At 42.9% G+C, this 23745-nt stretch overlaps 1 protein-coding gene across 2 annotated transcripts in view; it reads left to right on the forward strand.

Moving 5' to 3' along the window:
- The window catches only part of LOC101730595 (lymphocyte antigen 6E-like), a 59797-nt gene that overhangs the window by 26306 nt on the left and 9746 nt on the right, over positions 1-23745 (forward strand). The window contains exons 1-2 of one of the 2 annotated variants that reach the window (XM_031904504.1): positions 18054-18153; positions 19691-19804. In XM_031904504.1, coding sequence (XP_031760364.1) covers positions 18102-18153; positions 19691-19804 — 166 coding nt within the window. In that variant the 5' untranslated portion in view covers positions 18054-18101. Of the gene's footprint in view, positions 1-18053; positions 18154-19690; positions 19805-23745 lie in introns of those variants that run through there. The other variant, XM_031904505.1, reaches the window with a different exon arrangement.

Here is a 23745-nt window from a genome sequence, read left to right on the forward strand (position 1 = left end):
GTCTCACTCCTACCGCCCTGTCTCTCTAACTACCGTCCTGTCTCTCTAATTACCGCCCAGTCTCACTCCTACCGCCCTGTCTCGCTCCTACCGCTTGCCTCCAAAATCTTAGAGCGTATTGCCTTCTCCTGCATCACTAACTTTCTCAATGCCCATTATTTACTGGACCCGCTGCAATCTGGCTTTCGGCCTGCGCACTCTACTGAGACAGCCCTGTGCAGAGTTACAAACGATCTTCAGGTGCCAAAGCCAAAGGTCACTTTTCCGTAATAATCCTCCTAGATCTATCGGCTGAGTTTGATACGGTTGACCACTCCCTCCTGATGCAAATTCTGCATTCGATTGGTCTCCGTAGTCAGGCTGCATCCTGGGTCTCCTCTTATCTCTCTAACCATTCATTCACTGTCTCCTATGCTAACAAAATCTCATCTCCAGTTCCTCTTAATGTGGGGGTACCCCAAGGCTCTGTACTTAATGTGGGGGTACCCCAAGGCTCTGTACTTAATGTGGGGGTACCCCAAGGCTCTGTACTTAATGTGGGGGTACCCCAAGGCTCTGTACTTTATGTGGGGGCACCCCAAGGCTCTGTACTTAATGTGGGGGTACCCCAAGGCTCTGTACTTAATGTGGGGGTACCCCAAGGCTCTGTACTTTATGTGGGGGCACCCCAAGGCTCTGTACTTAATGTGGGGGTACCCCAAGGCTCTGTACTTAATGTGGGGGTACCCCAAGGCTCTGTACATGGGCCGTTGTTGTTCTCCCTTTACACACTGTCTTTGGGAGATCTTATCCATTCATTCGGCTTTAAATCTGGGGGGGATCTTTGACTCCAGTCTCTCCTTCTCTGACCATACTAACACCACTGTCAAAACCTGTCACTTTTTCTTACGCAATATTGCCAAAATCCGTCCCTTTCTTTCTACTGTAACAGCTAGGCTTACATTTGCCCATTTGTGTCTGTTAGTTACCCTCCCATATAGATTGTAAGCTCTACGGGGCAGGGACCTCCTTCATCTGTGTTTCTGACTCTTATTGCAAATGTACCTTGTATTTATTTGTATTTATCCATTATCTTTAACCCCCTGTTTGTATTAATGTATTCTACTGTACAGCGCTGTGTACATAAGTAGCAATTTATAAATAAAGATATACATACATACAAATCCCATCTGTATGCTGATGATATCCAAATTGATTTTTTGACCCCTTTATTAACAGTTGAAACTGAGACTCAAATCTCTAACTGCCTCCTGGCTATCTCTAACTGCCCCCCAGCTATCTCTGACTGCCCCCTAGCTATCTCTAACTGCCCCCTAGCTATCTCTGACTGCCCCCTAGCTATCTCTAACTGCCCCCTAGCTATCTCTAACTGCCCCCTAGCTATCTCTGACTGCCCCCTAGCTATCTCTAACTGCCTCCTGGCTATCTCTAACAGCCCCCTAGCTATCTCTGAATGCCCCCTAGCCATCTCTAACTGCCTCCTGGCTATCTCTAACTGCCCCCGGCTATCTCCAATTGGATGAACCAACGCCACCTCAAACTGAACCTAACAAAAACTGAACTAATGATCTTTCCGCCTAAGCCTTGTCCTACCCCCATTTTCTATCTCTATTGATGGCACCCTCATCAACCCCGTCGATTTGGCACATTGTTTGGGGGGGATCTTTAATTCCAGTCTCTCCTTCTCTGACCACATTAACTCCACTGTCAAAACCTGTCACTTTTTCCTTCGCAATATTGCCAAAATCCGTCCCTTTCTCTCTACTGCAACAGCTAGGCTGCTCATGCATGCTCTCATCCTATCCCGACTGGGCTACTGTAACCTGCTATTAACCGGCCTCCCTAACTCCCATCTTTTCCCCTACAGTCTATATTAAACACTGCTGCCAGAATTCTCCTCCTCTCAACCAGGAGAGGTCAGGCCCTTCCCCTGCTAAAGTCCTTATCGTGGCTTCCTATTAAACAAAGAATATCTTACAAACTTCTTCTCTTAACCTTCAAGGCCCTCCATTCCTCTGCTCCTCACTACATCTCTTCCCTTGTGTCTCCGTACGTTCCTGGCCGACTCCTTCGTTCTACTGTACAGCGCTGCGTACATAAGTAGCACTTTATAAATAAAGATATACATACATACATACATACATCTACTCTGTACCTACTCTGTACCTGCTCTGTACCTGCTCTGTACCTGCTCTGTACCTGCTCTGTACCTGCTCTGTACCTACTCTGTACCTGCTCTGTACCTACTCTGTACCTGCTCTGTACCTGCTCTGTACCTACTCTGTACCTACTCTGTACCTACTCTGTACCTGCTCTGTACCTGCTCTGTACCTGCTCTGTACCTGCTCTGTACCTACTCTGTACCTACTCTGTACCTACTCTGTACCTGCTCTGTACCTGCTCTGTACCTACTCTGTACCTACTCTGTACCTGCTCTGTACCTACTCTGTACCTGCTCTGTACCTACTCTGTACCTACTCTGTACCTGCTCTGTACCTGCTCTGTACCTGCTCTGTACCTGCTCTGTACCTACTCTGTACCTACTCTGTACCTGCTCTGTACTTGCTCTGTACCTGCTCTGTACCTGCTCTGTACCTACTCTGTACCTACTCTGTACCTGCTCTCTTGCTGCTTCATTTTGTAAGAAACAAAGCTTGGTGAGTTACACACTGACTGTGCATAACAAGTTTTTTGCCCAGAGGTTCTGACACAACCTGGTGACTGTCAGTCTGTGGTGGACACTTTGAGCAAACACAGTGATGAGAAAAACATTGGTATATAAATATAATAAACATATATGTTAAGAACATACAGAAATCAAACAAGAACTAAGATAGTGTAGTAGCTATTTACAAATAATTGATGCCTTTATAGAACTCAATGAGGCCGATTCACTAAAGGTCGATAACGCTTATTGCATGTTTTTTTTTGCGCTAAAAAGGACGTAATAATTAAATACCGATTCATCAAAGTCATTTTGCATGTATAGAGAGAGCCAGTTAATCCGCATATCGCATGCGCAAAAAACGTATGATCTCAATGCCTTATTTTTAATACATTGGGGCTGATTCACTAAAGTGCGAATAAAATTTATCGCACGCTTTTTTGCGTTAAATTAGTCACGATAATTAGTGCGCGATTCACCATAGTATTATCACGTGCATTAAGTCGCCGTATCGCATGCGGTAATTTTCGCGCTGAAAAGAATACGATCACATGATTCACTATCACTTAGGCGCGCTAAATATCACATTCGGCTATGCGAAAATTAACCCCTACTACAGGCAGGCGATAATTGTAGAAAAGTACAGTAAATGAGTTTTTGGCAATAAAATATGGACTTACAGTGTTATTTATTCAAGTATGTGTCTTTTTACGAAATTTTACTAAAGTCTTGGCATGTATGGATTTTCGCTACTATAGCGGTAAATATTTAGTCGCCATAATATACAGTACTGTAGCGGTAAATATTTAGTCGCCATAATATACAGTACTATAGCGGTAAATATTTAGTCGCCATAATATACAGTACTATAGCGGTAAATATTTCGTCGCCATAATATACAGTACTGTAGCGGTAAATATTTAGTCGCCATAATATACAGTACTATAGCGGTAACTATTTAGTCGCCATAATATACAGTACTATAGCGGTAAATATGTAGTTGCCATAATATACAGTACTATAGCGGTAAATATTTAGTTGCCATAATATACAGTACTAGAGCGGTAAATATTTAGTCGCCATAATATACAGTACTATAGCGGTAAATATTTAGTTGCCATAATATACAGTACTATAGCGGTGAATATTTAGTCGCCATAATATACAGTACTGTAGCGGTAAATATTTAGTCGCCATAATATACAGTAATATAGCGGTAAATATTTTGTCGCCATAATATACAGTACTGTAGCGGTAAATATTTAGTCGCCATAATATATAGTACTATAGCGGTAAATATTTTGTCGCCATAATATACAGTACTGTAGCGGTAAATATTTAGTCGCCATAATATACAGTACTATAGCGGTAACTATTTAGTCGCCATAATATACAGTACTATAGCGGTAAATATTTAGTTGCCATAATATACAGTACTATAGCGGTAAATATTTAGTCGCCATAATATACAGTACTATAGCGGTAAATATTTAGTTGGCGATTTGTTGCGACTTTGTAATCTCGCGACTAGCGGACATTTTGTAGCGATTTTGTAATCTCGTGACATGTGCGACTTGGGGCCATTTTGTGTCATTGAGCCTGCTGTCACCAAAGAGCACCATGCCTGGGGTGTCAGAGCTGCTAATGGAGGAGAGGCGCTATATTATATAGTTCATCCTGCGCTCAGGGTATGACAGGCTGCCGCTGGGGCCCATAGGGGTCCATGAGAGGAAGAGGGCTATCCTGCGCGACCTAATAGCCGGTAGAGATGTAGCGAACCTCACAAAAAAAGTTTGCGAACCCGTTCGCGAACTTCTGCCAAAAAGTGCGAACTTTTGCGAACTTTGCGATCCCCATAGACTTCAATGGGAAGGCGAACTTTAAAACCTAGAAAAGCCATTTCTGGCCAGAAAACTGATTTTAAAGTTGTTTAAAGGGTGCCACGACCTGGACAGTGACATGCAGGAGGGGGATCAAGGGCAAAAATTTCTCTGAAAAATACGTTGTTGACACAGCGTTGCGTTTTGTGCTGTAAAGGGCAGAAATCACACTACATTTCTAAACTTGTGTAATAAACTGCTTTTACAAGGACTATTGGGTTACAGCAGATGATCAGCAGGACAGCTGTCCCCAGCAGCTACATACAGAGCAGTAGAAAGTAGATTACTAGCCAGCAAAGCTACCTAAACTGTCCCTCAAACCCCTGCACAGCTCTCTCCCTATGCTAACTCATCAAGCACACACAGGCAGAATGTAAAATGGCTGCTGGGTTTCGGTTTATATATATATGGAAGGGAGTGGTCCGGGGGTGGTCCAGGAGGGAGAGCTGCCTGACTGGCTGCCATGTATCTGCTGGCTCTGGGGTGAGAGGTCAAAATTTGGCTCCAGCCAAGGCGAACCCAAAATTGCGAACATCGCTAAAAGTTCGCGAACTTGCGAACACCTGATTTTCGTGCGAATTAGTTCTCCGGCGAACAGTTCGCTACATCTCTAATAGCCGGGTTGCGCAGGGGCTTCAACCTGGATATGGACCTCCGCCTGCTCCAGCGGATTTGGTCAGACCTGAAGCGCAGGAACTTTGATGAAATAGCGTAAATCGCTGAAGGTAATTATTGTACTTTATTATGCTTTTACACAATACGTTTCTTAAAAGATTTAGCAAGTAATTTGAACTAAAATGTAAAGAAATGTAAGAAATGTATATTCTCTCTCTCTATATATATTTAAGTTCACAATGAAGAGGGAATTTTAAATATGTTGTGACATTTTTAAAAAAAAACATAGACACACAAATATATATATATACACATCTATTTTCAAATACATATGCATAAATAAGTTTAAAGCAGGGGGGAAGCAGCAGGGAGCGGCCCATAGTGTGAGTCATTTGGGGAAGGGCCACAAATGTTTTAGGGGGGCCCCCGGCTAACAATGTCTGTGTGTCCTTTGTATTGATGTGAGGGTTCACAGGGGGAGGGGCCAGTGGGGGCATGGGAGGAGGTGGGCCCAAAAAATGTTCTTGTGAGGGGCCCCGTTATTTATGATGGTGGCCCTCTGTGTATGAATGGTATGAATGTATATATACAGTGGTGTGAAAAACTATTTGCCCCCTTCCTGATTTCTTATTCTTTTGCATGTTTGCAACACAAAATGTTTCTGCTCATCAAACACATTTAACTATTAGTCAAAGATAACACAAGTAAACACAAAATGCAGTTTTTAAATGAGGGTTTTTATTATTTAGGGAGAATGGTTGGTAGGGGTTCAAAAACTTATTTCACTCAATGAAATGCAAATCAGTTGCTATCTTTTATTTAAAGTTATTTTTTCGATTTTCCTTTTGATGTGCTATCTGCCACTGTTAAACCTACCATTGAAATGATACTGTTCTGAGACTTTTCATTTCTTTGTCATTGGACAAACTTACAAAATCAGTGAGGGGTCAAATAATTATTTCCTCCACTGTATATGTGTATAATAGATTGAAATAACATCTTGCAATACTGTCTCACAGAACTCCATATCGATGTGGCGCCTCTTCTCCCTCCAGAAGCACAACCCCTGGCTCCCAAGGCCCCCAATGCCCTAGCTCCAGCGGCCCCAGAGGCCCCAGGCACTCCCCCCCTTCATTCCTCCCCCAGTTTCCCCCCAGGCCCTTGAGTTCTCCCCCCATTCCCCGGACTCCCCCCAGGCCAAGCGCTGGGCACCAGGTTCTCCTGCACATGAGGGACCATCAGTGCAGGAGGACCTGGCCAACATCAAGGCCGAGCTGGCCCAGCTCCGGGGGGAAATAGCAGAACTCAGGAGGGACGTCAAAGAACTCAAGGGCAGCAAGCCCTAAGTTTTATCTTTCCCAGTTTTTTCCCTTTAATTGTTAAAATAAAAGTTTTTAGTTTTCTACATTTGAACTGAGTAATGTCTCATTATTTTTCCTTCCTTGATATGGTATTCTATACTCTCATGTAGTTTCCCCTACACTCTTACATTTATCAGTAACACATCAATATGCTATATGGGTTAAATGTTTGCAAATATTCTGCCAACAATTTTGCCTTTAGCCCATTTTGCTGAATAGTAAAACTTGCGCTAATTAGTACGTAGCGTATTTTCTGGCGAGTGGGATAACTGCCAATCCAATGTTTTGTTGCCAGAATAATTGCAATATTATATTTGTCCCCGTTTAATAAAGTGCCCATAACATATTTGCCATTTATTCTGTGTCTAAAATCTCCCACTTAATTTAAGCCACTTTAGCAAACGGACCCCTAAAGGCCCCCATACACGGGCCGACTATAGCTGCTGATATGCGTCCCATGGACCGATTCGGCAGCTAATCGGCCCGTGTATGGGCAGAACAGAGCAGCCTGGCTGACCGATATCTGGCCTGAAATTGGCCAGATATCGGTCGGCCAGGTTAGAAAATCCGGTCGGATCGGGGACCGCATCGGCTCGTTGATGCGGTCCCCGAACCGACTGCACCATGGCCGCAAATGTAATCCGATCGTTGGGCCCCATTTTTTTTTCAAGCCACTTGCTACCTGATATCGCCCACCCGTAGGTGGTGATATCGGGTGAAGATCTGCTCTCTTAGCGACATCGCCAAAGCGAGCGGATCTTATAGTGTATGGGGACCTTAAGTATTTGGCTAAATATTCTTAAATGCCCCCCCATTTTATTATCTGTAGCACTTCTTTTTTTTTCTTACTTATATTTTTATTGTTTTTTGGGGGGTTTTTTGCAAATAAACTTTTATACACCACCTCTCTAGCACTCTGTGCTCTCCCAGGGCAAAATGTCGCCAGTTTTATGCTGCCGATTGTCACGTGCGTAATGTCGTGACAATTAGCGCTTGCGATAAATAGCGTGCATGCGAAAAATACTGCGCAGGTTATTTATCGCGACAAAAATATTGCATGCAGTACCGCACGTAAAATAGCGCAGGTATGCTTATAGTGAATCGTGCGAAAAGTCGCGAAAATGAAGACGCGATAAAATTTTTACCGCACGCTATAAATAGTGCACGTTTTATTGCACTTTAGTGAATCAGCCAAATTGCGTTAATTAGCGAATAGAAATAGTACTAATGCATGATTCACAAACACATATGAAGCATTAAACACGCAAAATATTGTGTTAATCTGTGCAAAGATTAACCCCTACTTGGGGCAGGCGGTACTTAAAGAAAATTGCGGTTCCTGAGCTTTTGGCAACACAATAAGGACTTTGCAGTGGGATTTATTCAGTCTGTGTTGGCCCCAGAGTGATGCAGCCGCCAGTTTGCAGGGAAATTTTTGAGAACGGTATTTTTCACAAAGTAATGGTTACGTGCGAAATAGCAAGCGCTGCGTAAAATATTGCGCAATGCAAAATATTGCTTAAAAATCGTTCATCGTGAGATAAATAATGCCAAGAACATTGCTTCTTAATTATGACAAATGTCCTTTTACTGAATCGTGCGTTGTCACAAAAAATAAGAAGCGATAACATTTTTAGCGCATGCTATAAATAGCGCTCATTTTATCGGCATTTATTGAATCGGCCCCAATGGATCAGGCACCCCTTTGCTTAATGGCAGGGATATGGCCATGAACTCACATTTGATCAGTGCCAGCAGATAAAGTTTGATTTCATGTCATATCACACATTGCTTTAGGTTAAGTGACAAAGCAATACACTCCTGCTAAACACAATGTGAAATAATAGACACCAATGAAAGGAACTCTTTGTGTACATCAAGAATATGGCAGTTGCGTAATTGGACACAATACTGGTAGGCCATATATTCGTGTTTCTTGGGGTGTATATATCATTTCTGATGGTTCAGTGGAGTCTGTGAGTCTGTGGGAAACACACAGTTTCTGGGTTTCAGACAAAGGGGGTCTCCAGGAGGCTGCAGAAATTAATACTTGCTGGGCACAATTGTCCAGCAATATTGTTAAATTTTATGATGCCAGTGCAATACTGCCCTGAGATGACAACGCCACAAACACTCAGTTGTTTTTATCAGTGAGTAGCAGCTCAGCAAGCCTCGTATCTGACTTTCTAAACTTTGTTCTATACATTCATCGGTACTTTTCTTCTCTGTTCCCCCTTTTTCCCCCCAAACCAAGAAGCATAGTGGGGAGAAAGTGGCCACTAGGGTTCAATCTGCCCAGGGGCCACAGACAGCAGCATTTGTGTGACTCTTTACTTCCTGCACCCCCTAGGGCCACCCACCTCTGGCCCCAGGTTAGTGTCCTTCATGCACACACAATGCACACACAAACACTTTTTGCTTAAGCTGGCCATACATGGGCAGACCCCGCTCGTTGGCGATGTCGCCAAGCGAGCAGATCTTCGCCCGATATCCCCACCTACGGGTGGGTGATATCGGGGAGGCATGTAGGCGAATTCAATTGGCCCTGGGGCCAAACGATCAAATTCTACACGCGGCAATGGGGCAGTCGGTTTGGGGACCGCATCAACGAGCCGATGCGGTCCCCGATCCGACTAGATTTTCTAACCTGGCCGATCTATATCTGGCCAATATCAGGCCAGATATCGGTCGGCCAGGCCCCTCGGTTCTGCCCCTACATGGGCCGATAAGCTGCCGAATCGGCCCACGGGACCCATATCGGCAGCTATAACCGGCCCCTGTATGGGACCTTAACTCTGACACGCACACATGCACACAATTTTACGTTTTTCTACTTGATTGTGTGTTTTTCTTACTATAAAAACTGTTATTGCCATTGTGACTAGCACACACTCTGGTTTCACTTTTTCCTTTGTAGCCATTGGTTTGCAGTCCTGTGTAGCTGTTCATTGCTTGTTTGTGCTCGTAACACTTTCACAGCATAGCAAGATGACTAAAACTGAGTTACCCCCAATCTATCTAGCAAAAAACATATTTTATTGCTTTTACTGGATTTTCCTCATTTAGCATATAGCATTTTTAGTTCCGGGTAGCTGTTCATTGCTTGTTTGTGCCCATAAAACTTTCATAGCACAGTAAAACTACTGAAACTGGGTTTCCGACTACCAATTTAACTGAGCAAAAATATTTTTTATAATTTTTTTTGTTTTTGTTGGATTTTAGTTTTGGGGGGTTTTTTTTGCATTCTTTACTTTTTTTACCTGTGAACATTTTGGATTCATTATTTTCATTCTGAAGTCTCTACACATTGCATAGTTTTAGAATTCTATGGATAGTGGGTACACAACTGATCCGAGGACCCCTGGTGTACAAACCTTGGTACCTAATGATGTGTGGTAGAGAAGATGCAATAAAGTGCAAGCTCTAAGGGGGTGTGGCCAGGAGGCAGAGCTGGATGGACATGTTCTGCAACCAATATCTATTCTTGAATCTCATAAAGGTTAGTATTTAGCTGTTTTTAAGTTGCACAAATGATTTTTGGAACCAGTGGCTTACTGGCAAGTCTCACCATAAAAAAAGATTAACTCTTTCACCAAATCTCCAGCACCTCAGCATAACCAGGCTGCAAGCTCCATGATAGCACATTTACCACTTCTGTGGGGTGGCAAGAAAAGATGGATCACTCCTCTATCCGTTCCTGGAGGAAACCATTTGACCCCTTCTCCAACAAATCCTGGCCTTGCCAGTACAAAATAAGGTCTCTCTGGACCCCATTAAGGATTCTTGAGGAAAGCAGATGCCGGCCTAATCTATGTGTAATAGGACTGGAGGGCATGTTTGGTAACCTGGGTTGAGAAGAACTGAGCATGCTCATTAGCCAACAGCCAACGCAAATTCCTAAAGGAGGGGGCTGAGAGGGTTAGAGGAGGAGAAGGAATCCCAAGTGATTAAGGGGATGCTTCAGCCTTACTATTAACCTTTTAACAACAGGAGAGACAGGCTGTTCACTGATTACATTTTTTTTTTGAGGGGGGTTTACATGTCCTTAACTACCAAGATAGAGATACGGCTGTGCAAGCAGCTAGAGAGAAAGGACTGTTAGGGTACAAGAATACATTAAGACCAATAAGAGTGGAGGAAACTACCGCAAAGTGGTGCCTATCTTTGAAGACCCTTTTAAAACCACTGTCAGAGGGTTGAGCAGACCACCTCATATGTATGCAAATAGGTCAAAGGGATTCTGCATATACTGAAGAACCGCTGAAAGAAATAGAGACCCCAAAAGTGCATTTGTACTTACTAAATACAGCAAATTCAAGGCTTCTCAAATCACTGAAGGACTCTCAGCTCAGTAGCCCGTGGTTCTGCTATATGGAATGGAAAGAAACCACAATGGTGAAATACTGCTGGTTTCTAATTGAAACACTATATACCAATTGACAATCCAATTTGCCGAGCCTTGACTAACTTTGGAACCTGTTGTGCAATAAATGCTGCAATAAGACACAGGCTTTCTTTAATGTATAAGGTTTTATTGGATTATAAGTACCCAAATTTACCACGTATACAAATTTATGGAAACTGTCCTTCAAACATCAGTCCCAGAACAGGATTGGTTTGACATATTTCAAATAATTATGAAATGCTCAATAAGCAATAAGTATCAAAAATCATCATTTAAATTGCTGTGGAGGTGGTTTAGGACCCCAGTACTTTTATACTGATGGGATTAATCCAGACTGACAAGTGTTGGAGGGGTGAAACAGGCACATTGGAACATATTTGGATGACATGCCCAGGGGCACATACCTAGTGGACACAGGTCTAGAAGTTATAGGATGTCGCTTAACTCTATCCTCTATCCTTAATTATACAGCTGCCTGTGAAAGTGAACAGTGAAAGTCTACCCAAATCAAAAACCATGGAAAAACAGTAATGTTCGCATGGCACTGAAGGCATGAAACTCTGCCTTTGCCTCTATGAACACATCGGACTACAAACACGCCAACTATCAACTCAGGAAGACAATTAAATCAGCCAAACGTGAGTACAGAGACAGAGTGGAGGAACAATTTGACAATCCTCGGAGAATGTGGCAAGGACTGAACACAATCACAGACTTCAGAGGGAAAATCGGCATACCACAGACCATAGCCTCTCTGTGTGAGGATCTAAACGTATTTTACGCTAGATTCGACAAAGTGAACACCACGAGACTGGATAGCGCACGTACTGTGGATGATGTCAGTGCGCATACCGTATCTGAAGAGGATGTGCGGAGGTGCTTTAGACAGGTGAATGCACGCAAAGCTGCTGGTCCTGACGGTATCCCCGGCCGTGTCCTTAAATCATGCGTGGCTCAGCTGGCTGGAGTGTTTAAATATCTTCAACCTCTCCCGCTCTCTGTCTGTAGTCCCAGCCTGCTTCAAAATGGCTACTATCGTCCCGGTACCCAAAACATCCACAGTCTCATCACTGAATGACTGGCGACCGGTAGCCCTGACCCCCATCGTAAGCAAATGCTTTGAGAGGCTGGTTAAGGACTTCATCTGCTCTGCTCTGCCAGACTTACTGGACCCTCTACAATTCACATATCGCCACAACAGGTCCACTGATGACGCCATAGCCCTGACATTACACACTGCTCTCTCGCACCTGGAGAAGAGAGACACGTATGTGAGAATGCTGTTTGTAGATTACAGCTCAGCATTCAACACCATCATTCCCTCAAAGCTGGACAGGAAACTACAGGATCTAGGATTGAGCAGCTCTCTCTGCAGCTTGATCCTTAACTTCCTGTCAGACAGACGTCAGATGGTCGGACTGGGCAGCACCACCTCATCTTCCATCATTATGAACACTGGTGCTCCACAGGGGTGTGTACTGAGCCCTCTCCTGTACTCACTCTACACCTACGACTGCACTGCCACTTATAACTCCAACATCATTGTGAAGTTTGCGGATGACACAACAGTGGTGGGTCTTATCACCAATGGTGATGAGACGGCATATAGGGAGGAGGTCAGTGCCCTGTCACATTGATGCCAGGAGAACCATCTCACCCTCAATGTTACAAAAACCAAAGAGAAGATAGTGGACTTCCGGAGGTGTGGAGGAGTACATACCCCCATCACCATCAATGGAGCTGCTGTGGAGAGAGTGAGTAGCTTCTGTTTCCTGGGTGTGCATTTAGCGGAGGATCTCACATGGTCAGTTCACATGGACAAAACAGTGAAGAAAGCGCAGCAGCGCCTCTTCTTTCTCAGGAGGTTGAAGAGATTCGGCATGAGCCCCTGTATCCTCAGGACCTTCTACCGCTGTGCCATTGAGAGCGTCTTCACTGGATGCATCACTACCTGGTACGGCAACAGCACTGCCTACACCCACAAAGCTCTGCAGAGAGTGGTGCGGTGTTCCGAAAGGATAATTAGAGGTGAGCTTCCCTCCCTCCAGGACATCTATAGGAAGCGGTGCCTGAGGAAAGCGGAGAGGATCATCAAAGACTCCAGTCACCCTACCCACGGACTGTTCCAACTACTTCCGTCAGGCAGGAGATATAGTAGCATCCGGTCCCGAACCAGCAGGCTGAGGGACAGCTTTTTCCATCAGGCCATCAGACTGCTGAACACTGACCACTAACACTTGATAGACACTTCATAGACACTTGAGCAACACTACAACATTATTCATGTGCACTCATTCTTATATTTTGTACATACATTATACATGCCTAGTCATGTGCATATTTATTCTATATATTGTACTCCACTGCTGCTTGTGAAGCTTGCACACAAGAATTTCACTCACATGTACTGTACCAGTGTACTAGTAATATGATGTGACAATAAAAGTGACTTGATTTGATTTGCCTCTAGCTGCAAAGGCTGTTACCCCCTCTACTAGAGAAGTAATGCACCTCCAGCTATAGGGAGGAGGATACAAGCAACTAACAAACTATGCCTTATGAATGAACTAACGGCGTATCGATCATTATGCTGTGTGATCCGGTACCCCTGGAAATAATATGTGAACAAGCCAATTTGATCTATTTTAATGACACAACTGTGCTATACCCAGCTATATATGATTTTATACGTTTTTTCAGGTACATCCATACTCAAATTGGTACAAATGTCCTACATGCAAACATATTCACAAAATGGGTAACCCACTTAGCAGGACCCAGCCTATACTAGCCTCTGGTTTATTTTGCTATTTAGTTCTGGTAGTACCATGGACACTTAATACCAGGTCCAGTCTGTTAATGATGCTTGAGAAACTGTGTACACTTTCATATGTAGAATGCGAGAACATATCAATAATATAAAATCTAAAAATAAGAACAGTCCCATATCTAAGCATTTTTCCACCTGTAATAAAAGGAGATACAGCATTCAGGGTATAGACAGAATCCTGCCTTTAAAACATAGGGGAAATAGGTTAGAACTAGGGATGCACCGAACCCACCCCGACGGATTCTGCTGAATCCCAAACTGAATCTGAATTAGCAAATGCTAATTAGGATTGGGAAGGGTTAAAAATTGGCGCGCGATACGATGTGATTTTTCCCCCCCTACCATTTATCTCTTCCAAAGAGAAGGAATGAAAGAGACCTTTGTTTCACCATTGAGCCATTAAAGTTTGTGACATATTTCCCTGTTACAGTTTTTAAATAGAGCAGCTGTAAATGTTTTTGTAGAGTCTATGATTACGTCCTTTGTGGATGAAACGTGTCAGGGGGTTTTAATGTTTAATCTGGAATAAAGGATCTTTTAACTACAGTCTGGTGTGCAAGCCTCGACTAGAACCCTGTAGGCCTACTGTGTACATACACGTTATATAGTAACTCCACTTCATTGAAGGTTCTTATGTATCTATAATAATTGGTTATGATTGTGTATTTCCAAGCATAATTATGCTTTGGAATAAACAAAAAAAAGAAATACTGCTGGTTCCTATGCCCCCCACCTCCGGCACGGTAAAGTTCTACTTACAGGATGGTGCTTGTAAAACACTGGCGGTCTCTTGTCTTCTGCTGTTCCAGTGACTCCTCCGTCATCATGTGACTGGCTTAGTGTTCTCCTTCGTATCTTTTCTTCTGGGTGGTGAGATCTCATTGAAATCCTAATTTTATGTGACTTTATGAAACTGACAAAAAGCACCTCAAATTTAAGCTGCTGAGAACCATTGAGTCCTATGGAAATGTTGTAATATTTGAATTTTTAGAGTTTTATTATTATTATTATTATTATTATTATTATTTTATTACAAAGAAATACAATAGTCAGTCAGTCTTTGAAACATTTTTAAAGGGAAGTTAGAAAACAATAATTTGTTTATTTCACACACTTTCAAGGGGAACTTAAATGCATTATTGTTTACCAAGATGCAAGTGAGGAAAATGCTAATGGCTCTTAAAATGGCCGCTGGAGCACTTCCTGTTTGGGAGAAATAAAAGAGGATTCATGGAAATGAACACCCGTTGTATATTCTGGTAAAATCTTCGTAAAACTTTCACCAAAATTCTCACATTTTTTGAGAAAACTACGTCGAACATTTTGCATAACAATAACACAAAATTCGAAACTTTAGTGCGATCAACTTAATATCATGACTATTAATAAATACATCATTGTTTAATTTTTTTAATCAAAAATCTCTCAGCAATGACTAGAACTTGGCCGAGGTTTTAAGCTCTAAACTCACATTTGAATAAATCTGCCCCTTAATGTTGCATGGGGGAAATGTCCTTGTAGAGAGAGAGGCGACAATGGCTGAAATGTAACGCAAGCAAAGTGCAAACATTGTGTGGCACTGGAAGGGTTAAAGGACCATAAAAGAAATATATGGTGTTTTACACATTTAAATTCCAACCAGCACCTACACAAACTATTTTTTATATTGTTATATGGGATATTCTATGAGAAAGGTTTTCATTTTATAGTTGTGTACGGAGCCATGAATGGCATTTGGCCCCTGTGTCTCTGGCACCAACACCATTGTATTCTACACACCTACCTTTGGTTATATACACTGGGCCCTATTGCCCTATTTTGAATGGAACAGTTGCCCCCCTGGCTACACAGCTGTTGATTTATATAAAGTAAATTCAGCCACAGCAATTAGACAGTCTGTACTAGGGGTAAGGTCACATGGGCGCATTGTCAGCCTGGGTAGAACTGGAGGGGGGCATTTAAAAAGCCGTGATTTTTTCTGGTTGGGCTTTTTGTTGCCAAAAACCTGAAAAAGTCACCAAAAAATGCGACTTTTCCAAGAGTTATTATGTGACAAAACTGTGACAATTCCGAATTGTCTAAAAGCTGTTGAGATCATGTAGACACCGGTCTTTCTTAGTGGTTTTAGAGGTTTTTTGGATTTTTTGATGCTGACTTTTGTACCACAATTAGGGATGAGTGAACCTGTCCTGTTTCGCTGGAAAATTATAAAAAAATATGGAAAAATTTGTGAAACGTGTGTAGCATGAGACTTTTCTGACGTGCGCAACTTTTTTTGACGTGACCGTGCCCTATTTTACAGAACCATGCCTTTTTTGACACAAGCGCACCCTTTCTTAAAGCAACAGTGTTTATTTTGACGCGGCCGCGAATTTCATGGAAATTTTGTTTGACAATTTGCCAATGGCATAATGTGGAATTTCGCTGCAAATCCATGCCTGCCAAAAAATGTTGCTTATCACAAGCAACAATAAGAAAAAGTTGTGGTAATTGTGAGACAATAGGAAAAAGTAGCGTTTTTTGCGACTTTTCTGTGACTTTTTTCATTTATACTTTTTCAGTTTAGACCCTCCCCTTCCCTAAAGGATCTAAAAGAACCATTAAGTCCTATGAAAAAAAACAGTGCCATCCTGTCCTTCACACAAGGGGAAGTTAATCCCATCATTGTTTTCTATTTCACCCACTTTCAAAGGGAAGTTAATGACATCGTTGTTTTCTATTTCACCCACTTTCAAAGGGAAGTTAATGACATTGTTGTTTTCTATTTCACCCACTTTCAAAGGGAAGTTAATGACATTGTTGTTTTCTATTTCACCCACTTTCAAAGGGAAGTTAATGACATCGTTGTTTTCTATTTCACCCACTTTCAAAGGGAAGTTAATGACATCGTTGTTTTCTATTTCACCCACTTTCAAAGGGAAGTTAATGACATCGTTGTTTTCTATTTCACCCACTTTCAAAGGGAAGTTAATGACATCGTTGTTTTCTATTTCACCCACTTTCAAAGGGAAGTTAATCACATCGTTGTTTTCTATTTCACCCACTTTCAAAGGGAAGTTAATGACATCGTTGTTTTCTATTTCACCCACTTTCAAAGGGAAGTTAATGACATCGTTGTTTTCTATTTCACCCACTTTAAAAGGGAAGTTAATGACATCGTTGTTTTCTATTTCACCCACTTTCAAAGGGAAGTTAATGACATTGTTGTTTTCTATTTCACCCACTTTCAAAGGGAAGTTAATGACATCGTTGTTTTCTATTTCACCCACTTTCAAAGGGAAGTTAATGACATTGTTGTTTTCTATTTCACCCACTTTCAAAGGGAAGTTAATGACATCGTTGTTTTCTATTTCACCCACTTTCAAAGGGAAGTTAATGACATTGTTGTTTTCTATTTCACCCACTTTTAAAGAGAAGTCATTCACATTTTTTTTTCTATTTCACCCACTTGCAAAGGGAAGTCTAACCACATCATTGTTTTCTATTTCACAACTTTTCAAGGGGAAGTTAATCACATTATTGTTTTCCAAGTTGCAAGTGAGGAAAATGATACTTAAACAATGGCCACTGGAGCACTTCTAGGATTCAAAGCAAATGAAAGTCCTTTTGAAATTCTCTTTTTTTGGAGAATGTCCAGCAATATTCTTGTAATGTTCGGCAAACTTTAGCCAAATTTCTAAAATATTTAGAGAAATAAATACATACTTGAAATCTTTGTACGATCATGAATATTATTAAATTATTAAAAAGTATTAAAATACTCTAAAAACAAAAACATTCGATTTTTAGTAAACCTGCCCCTTAGTGTATGTGTATATCTTGCCCCAAAATCAAATACTTCAAAGTTTCTTTATTGTTCTGAAGTTTGCCCTGTGTGTGCCCTGCTATGTAAATGCCATACCCATCAGTGCACCCTAAAGTGAGGGCAGAAGGAAGAGAATGACGTTTCCTCTGCCAGAATATATAACCAACTGCTGAATTACTGTAGAATTGCCCTGCCTCAGTTACTAAGCACAATATCCCCTGGCATTTTCATTGGCAACTCATTATGACACTGTTATTGTTTATTCTTCTTATAAATTCACCCAAGGGCAAGAAAAGTCATTTATTAACTTTGATGGTGGGAATAATCCAGTATTTTCAAAAATAGAAAGTAAAACATCCTCAGGGGGCAGCCCCAACAAGGAAACAGGGTGCCTTAAATTTCACGCATTGTGATGCATGGTTTTGGTGGAACAGTGCCAAAAAGTAGAGATGGGTGGGAAAGGGGTGGGTACATAGAGGGCAGGGTGTCCCCATACAGATATAAGGGGGAGCCCATAGCACAGAGACAACCTCACTGACCATGGCTGCACTGTACGTCTCTCTGCTACTGGCTGCTCTCTGCATTGGCACAGGTAGGTCTGACTTCTAATATCCTTATTATTTACAGTAGGGGGTACATTATCCCTATAATACATGAGTGATACTCAGAGTTCCCTGTATAACTCAGCCTGCAGCCTTGTGCCTTTATATGGGCACAGAACCCCTCAGTGACTGCTAATATCCTTATCATTTACAGTAGGGGGTACATTATCCCTTATAATACATGAGTGATACTCAGAGTTCCCTGTATAACTCAGCCTGCAGCCTTGTGCCTTTATATGGGGGGCACAGAACCCCTCAGTGACTGCTAATATCCTTATCATTTACAGTAGGGGGTACATTACCCCTTATAATACATGAGTGATACTCAGAGTTCCCTGTATAACTCAGCCTGCAGCCTTGTGCCTTTATATGGGGGGCACAGAACCCCTCAGTGACTGCTAATATCCTTATCATTTACAGTAGGGGGTACATTATCCCTTATAATACATGAGTGATACTCAGAGTTCCCTGTATAACTCAGCCTGCAGCCTTGTGCCTTTATATGGGGGGCACAGAACCCCTCAGTGACTGCTAATATCCTTATCATTTACAGTAGGGGGTACATTATCCCTTATAATACATGAGTGATACTCAGAGTTCCCTGTATAACTCAGCCTGCAGCCTTGTGCCTTTATATGGGGGGCACAGAACCCCTCAGTGACTGCTAATATCCTTATCATTTACAGTAGGGGGTACATTACCCCTTATAATACATGAGTGATACTCAGAGTTCCCTGTATAACTCAGCCTGCAGCCTTGTGCCTTTATATGGGGGGCACAGAACCCCTCAGTGACTGCTAATATCCTTATCATTTACAGTAGGGGGTACATTACCCCTTATAATACATGAGTGATACTCAGAGTTCCCTGTATAACTCAGCCTGCAGCCTTGTGCCTTTATATGGGGGGCACAGAACCCCTCAGTGACTGCTAATATCCTTATCATTTACAGTAGGGGGTACAGTATCCCTTATAATACATGAGTGATACTCAGAGTTCCCTGTATAACTCAGCCTGTAGCCTTGTGCCTTTATATGGGCACAGAACCCCTCAGTGACTGCTAATATCCTTATCATTTACAGTAGGGGGTACATTATCCCTTATAATACATGAGTGATACTCAGAATTCCCTGTATAACTCAGCCTGCAGCCTTGTGCCTTTATATGGGCACAGAACCCCTCAGTGACTGCTAATATCCTTATCATTTACAGTAGGGGGTACATTATCCCTTATAATACATGAGTGATACTCAGAATTCCCTGTATAACTCAGCCTGCAGCCTTGTGCCTTTATATGGGCACAGAACCCCTCAGCAGTGTTAAGTGGGGTGTAGGTGACCTTCTTTAGGGTCCCAACTGGCAGAATAAGAGCACCTAACTTAAAGGAAAGTGTTAGCAGTTTCAATAAAAATATAATGTAAGTATGGGGCATCTTTAAATTTGGGAGGCACTTACATGCAGACTTTACCTTATACATAATTTAGGGGGACTAAATATTAATGTGGGAATATTCTACTTTATTTGCAGTTGTGCCCCTGAAGTGCTACACGTGTCTGAGTGCCGCCAGCAACGCCGACTGCAAGACCCAAACCGACTGCGGTCCAAACGACGCCTACTGTCAGACTGTTGTTGGTTCTGTTTGTAAGTGACCTTGAGGGCAAATATGAAAGTTGGGCAGGAGTATTTGAAAGGGGGAAAAAAACTGCAACTGCTTTTGCAGAAGTGTAAAGAAATGCACAGCTAACTATATCTCAGCAAATTTTTCCAAATGTTGAAAGCCTTTAAAGCATTTTGCTGTTGGGGCCCAGTAACTTGACTTTAAGGCATTGGGTGAGATCCAAGTAAATGGTTTGGGAGTAAAGACCCTCTTCCCATGATAGGTCAGTGTGGGTCTGTATGTGAGTGGATAGATAGGTCAGTGTGGGTCTGTATGTGAGTGGATAGGTCAGTGTGGGTCTGTATGTGAGTGGATAGATAGGTCAGTGTGGGTCTGTATGTGAGTGGATAGGTCAGTGTGGGTCTGTATGTGAGTGGATAGGTCAGTGTGGGTCTGTATGTGAGTGGATAGATAGGTCAGTGTGGGTCTGTATGTGAGTGGATAGGTCAGTGTGGGTCTGTATGTGAGTGGATAGATAGGTCAGTGTGGGTCTGTATGTGAGTGGATAGGTCAGTGTGGGTCTGTATGTGAGTGGATAGATAGGTCAGTGTGGGTCTGTATGTGAGTGGATAGGTCAGTGTGGGTCTGTATGTGAGTGGATAGGTCAGTGTGGGTCTGTATGTGAGTGGATAGATAGGTCAGTATGGGTCTGTATGTGAGTGGATAGGTCAGTGTGGGTCTGTATGTGAGTGGATAGGTCAGTATGGGTCTGTATGTGAGTGGATAGATAGGTCAGTGTGGGTCTGTATGTGAGTGGATAGGTCAGTATGGGTCTGTATGTGAGTGGATAGATAGGTCAGTATGGGTCTGTATGTGAGTGGATAGATAGGTCAGTAAGGGTCTGTATGTGAGTGGATGGGTCAGTGTGGGTCTGTATGTGAGTGGATAGGTCAGTGTGGGTCTGTATGTGAGTGGATAGGTCAGTGTGGGTCTGTATGTGAGTGGATAGGTCAGTATGGGTCTGTATGTGAGTGGATAGGTCAGTGTGGGTCTGTATGTGAGTGGATAGGTCAGTGTGGGTCTGTATGTGAGTGGATAGGTCAGTGTGGGTCTGTATGTGAGTGGATAGGTCAGTGTGGGTCTGTATGTGAGTGGATAGGTCAGTGTGGGTCTGTATGTGAGTGGATAGGTCAGTGTGGGTCTGTATGTGAGTGGATAGGTCAGTATGGGTCTGTATGTGAGTGGATAGGTCAGTGTGGGTCTGTATGTGAGTGGATAGGTCAGTATGGGTCTGTATGTGAGTGGATAGGTCAGTATGGGTCTGTATGTGAGTGGATAGGTCAGTGTGGGTCTGTATGTGAGTGGATAGGTCAGTGTGGGTCTGTATGTGAGTGGATAGGTCAGTATGGGTCTGTATGTGAGTGGATAGGTCAGTGTGGGTCTGTATGTGAGTGGATAGGTCAGTGTGGGTCTGTCTGTGAGTGGATAGGTCAGTGTGGGTCTGTATGTGAGTGGATAGGTCAGTATGGGTCTGTATGTGACTGGATAGGTCAGTGTGGGTCTGTATGTGAGTGGATAGGTCAGTGTGGGTCTGTATGTGAGTGGATAGGTCAGTATGGGTCTGTATGTGAGTGGATAGGTCAGTGTGGGTCTGTATGTGAGTGGATAGGTCAGTGTGGGTCTGTATGTGAGTGGATAGGTCAGTGTGGGTCTGTATGTGAGTGGATAGGTCAGTATGGGTCTGTATGTGAGTGGATAGGTCAGTGTGGGTCTGTATGTGAGTGGATAGGTCAGTATGGGTCTGTATGTGAGTGGATAGGTCAGTGTGGGTCTGTATGTGAGTGGATAGGTCAGTATGGGTCTGTATGTGAGTGGATAGATAGGTCAGTGTGGGTCTGTATGTGAGTGGATAGGTCAGTGTGGGTCTGTATGTGAGTGGATAGGTCAGTGTGGGTCTGTATGTGAGTGGATAGGTCAGTGTGGGTCTGTATGTGAGTGGATAGGTCAGTGTGGGTCTGTATGTGAGTGGATAGGTCAGTGTGGGTCTGTATGTGAGTGGATAGGTCAGTGTGGGTCTGTATGTGAGTGGATAGGTCAGTGTGGGTCTGTATGTGAGTGGATAGATAGGTCAGTGTGGGTCTGTATGTGAGTGGATAGGTCAGTGTGGGTCTGTATGTGAGTGGATAGGTCAGTGTGGGTCTGTATGTGAGTGGATAGATAGGTCAGTGTGGGTCTGTATGTGAGTGGATAGGTCAGTGTGGGTCTGTATGTGAGTGGATAGGTCAGTGTGGGTCTGTATGTGAGTGGATAGATAGGTCAGTGTGGGTCTGTATGTGAGTGGATAGATAGATCAGTATGGGTCTGTATGTGAGTAGATAGATAGGTCAGTATGGGTCTGTATGTGAGTGGATAGGTCAGTATGGGTCTGTATGTGAGTGGATAGGTCAGTATGGGTCTGTATGTGAGTGGATAGGTCAGTGTGGGTCTGTATGTGAGTGGATAGATAGGTCAGTGTGGGTCTGTATGTGAGTGGATAGATAGGTCAGTGTGGGTCTGTATGTGAGTGGATAGATAGGTCAGTGTGGGTCTGTATGTGAGTGGATAGGTCAGTGTGGGTCTGTATGTGAGTGGATAGATAGGTCAGTGTGGGTCTGTATGTGAGTGGATAGGTCAGTATGGGTCTGTATGTGAGTGGATAGGTCAGTGTGGGTCTGTATGTGAGTGGATAGGTCAGTGTGGGTCTGTATGTGAGTGGATAGGTCAGTAAGGGTTTGTGGGTGCCGAGTTTACTTTGAGGGTTTGAACTTGGTGAAATTCTGTCTTTTTTCCACCCAACTTAACTGTGTAACTGCCGCACAGAGCTATTGGACATTCCAGCCCTGCCGTTACTACACCTGACACTTCTTCCATGCGGTTGGAACAGGTGACCAGTAAATGCTACCTGCTGATTGGTTGCTATGGGTAGCTAGGCCTTTTATTACATAATTCCCCTCTCGTCATGTCCCGAGACATCGCACCCAGGCGACTTTCCTACTGGGACATATAATCAGTTTCCTTGTAACCCTGAGCCAAACCCATTGCTGGGAAACCTGCAGGGAGGCCAATTCTAATATCCCATCAGCCCATATTTATTGTAATTAATCTAATTATTTGCTTCTCAGCCTTCTTATGTGCCAATTTGGTCTGCAGCAAATGTCTGGCAGCCTGTGAGTCTGACATCAGTAGTAGGAAAGCTTCTGGAAGGGGTAATAAGGGATAGGGTACTTGAATACATTGCAGTTCACAATACTATTAGTTTGTGCCACATGGGTTTATGGGTAACAGATCTTGCCAGACTAATTTAGTCGCCTTTTATGAGGAGGTGAGCAGGAACCTCGATGCTGGAATGGCAGTGGATGTCATCTACTTGGACTTTGCTAAAGCGTTTGATACAGTACCTCACAGAAGGTTAATGATCAAATTAAGGAATATTGGCCTAGAACATAATATTTGTAATTGGATAGAGAACTGGCTGAAGGATAGATTACACAGAGTGGGGGGAAATGGAACATTTTCTAATTGGACCAGTGTGGTTAGTGGGTACCGCAGGGGTCAGTCCTTGGGCCTTTGCTTTTTAACTTGTTTATTAATGACCTGGAGGGGGGCATAGACAGTACTGTTTCTATTTTTGCTGATGACACAAAATTGGGCAAAACTATAAGTTCCATGCAGGATGTGCCGCTTTGCAGAGCGATTTGACTGGAAAACTGGGCAGCAAACTGGGAAATGAGGTTCAATGTTGATAAGTGCAAAGTTATGCACTTTGGTAGAAATAATATAAACGCAAACTATCTACTGAATGGGAGTGAGTTGGGGGGATCCTTAAAGTGATACTGACACTAAAAAACGACTCCTCAAAATATGAATGTACATAAAAAGTTGCCTATAGGTCATGTTGATTGATTTTTGCTGAGAGATTTGCTTTTGTAAATAATTGTTTCTTGAA

Source organism: Xenopus tropicalis, chromosome 6 (genome assembly GCF_000004195.4).
Source record: "Xenopus tropicalis strain Nigerian chromosome 6, UCB_Xtro_10.0, whole genome shotgun sequence".
NCBI lineage: Eukaryota > Metazoa > Chordata > Amphibia > Anura > Pipidae > Xenopus > Xenopus tropicalis.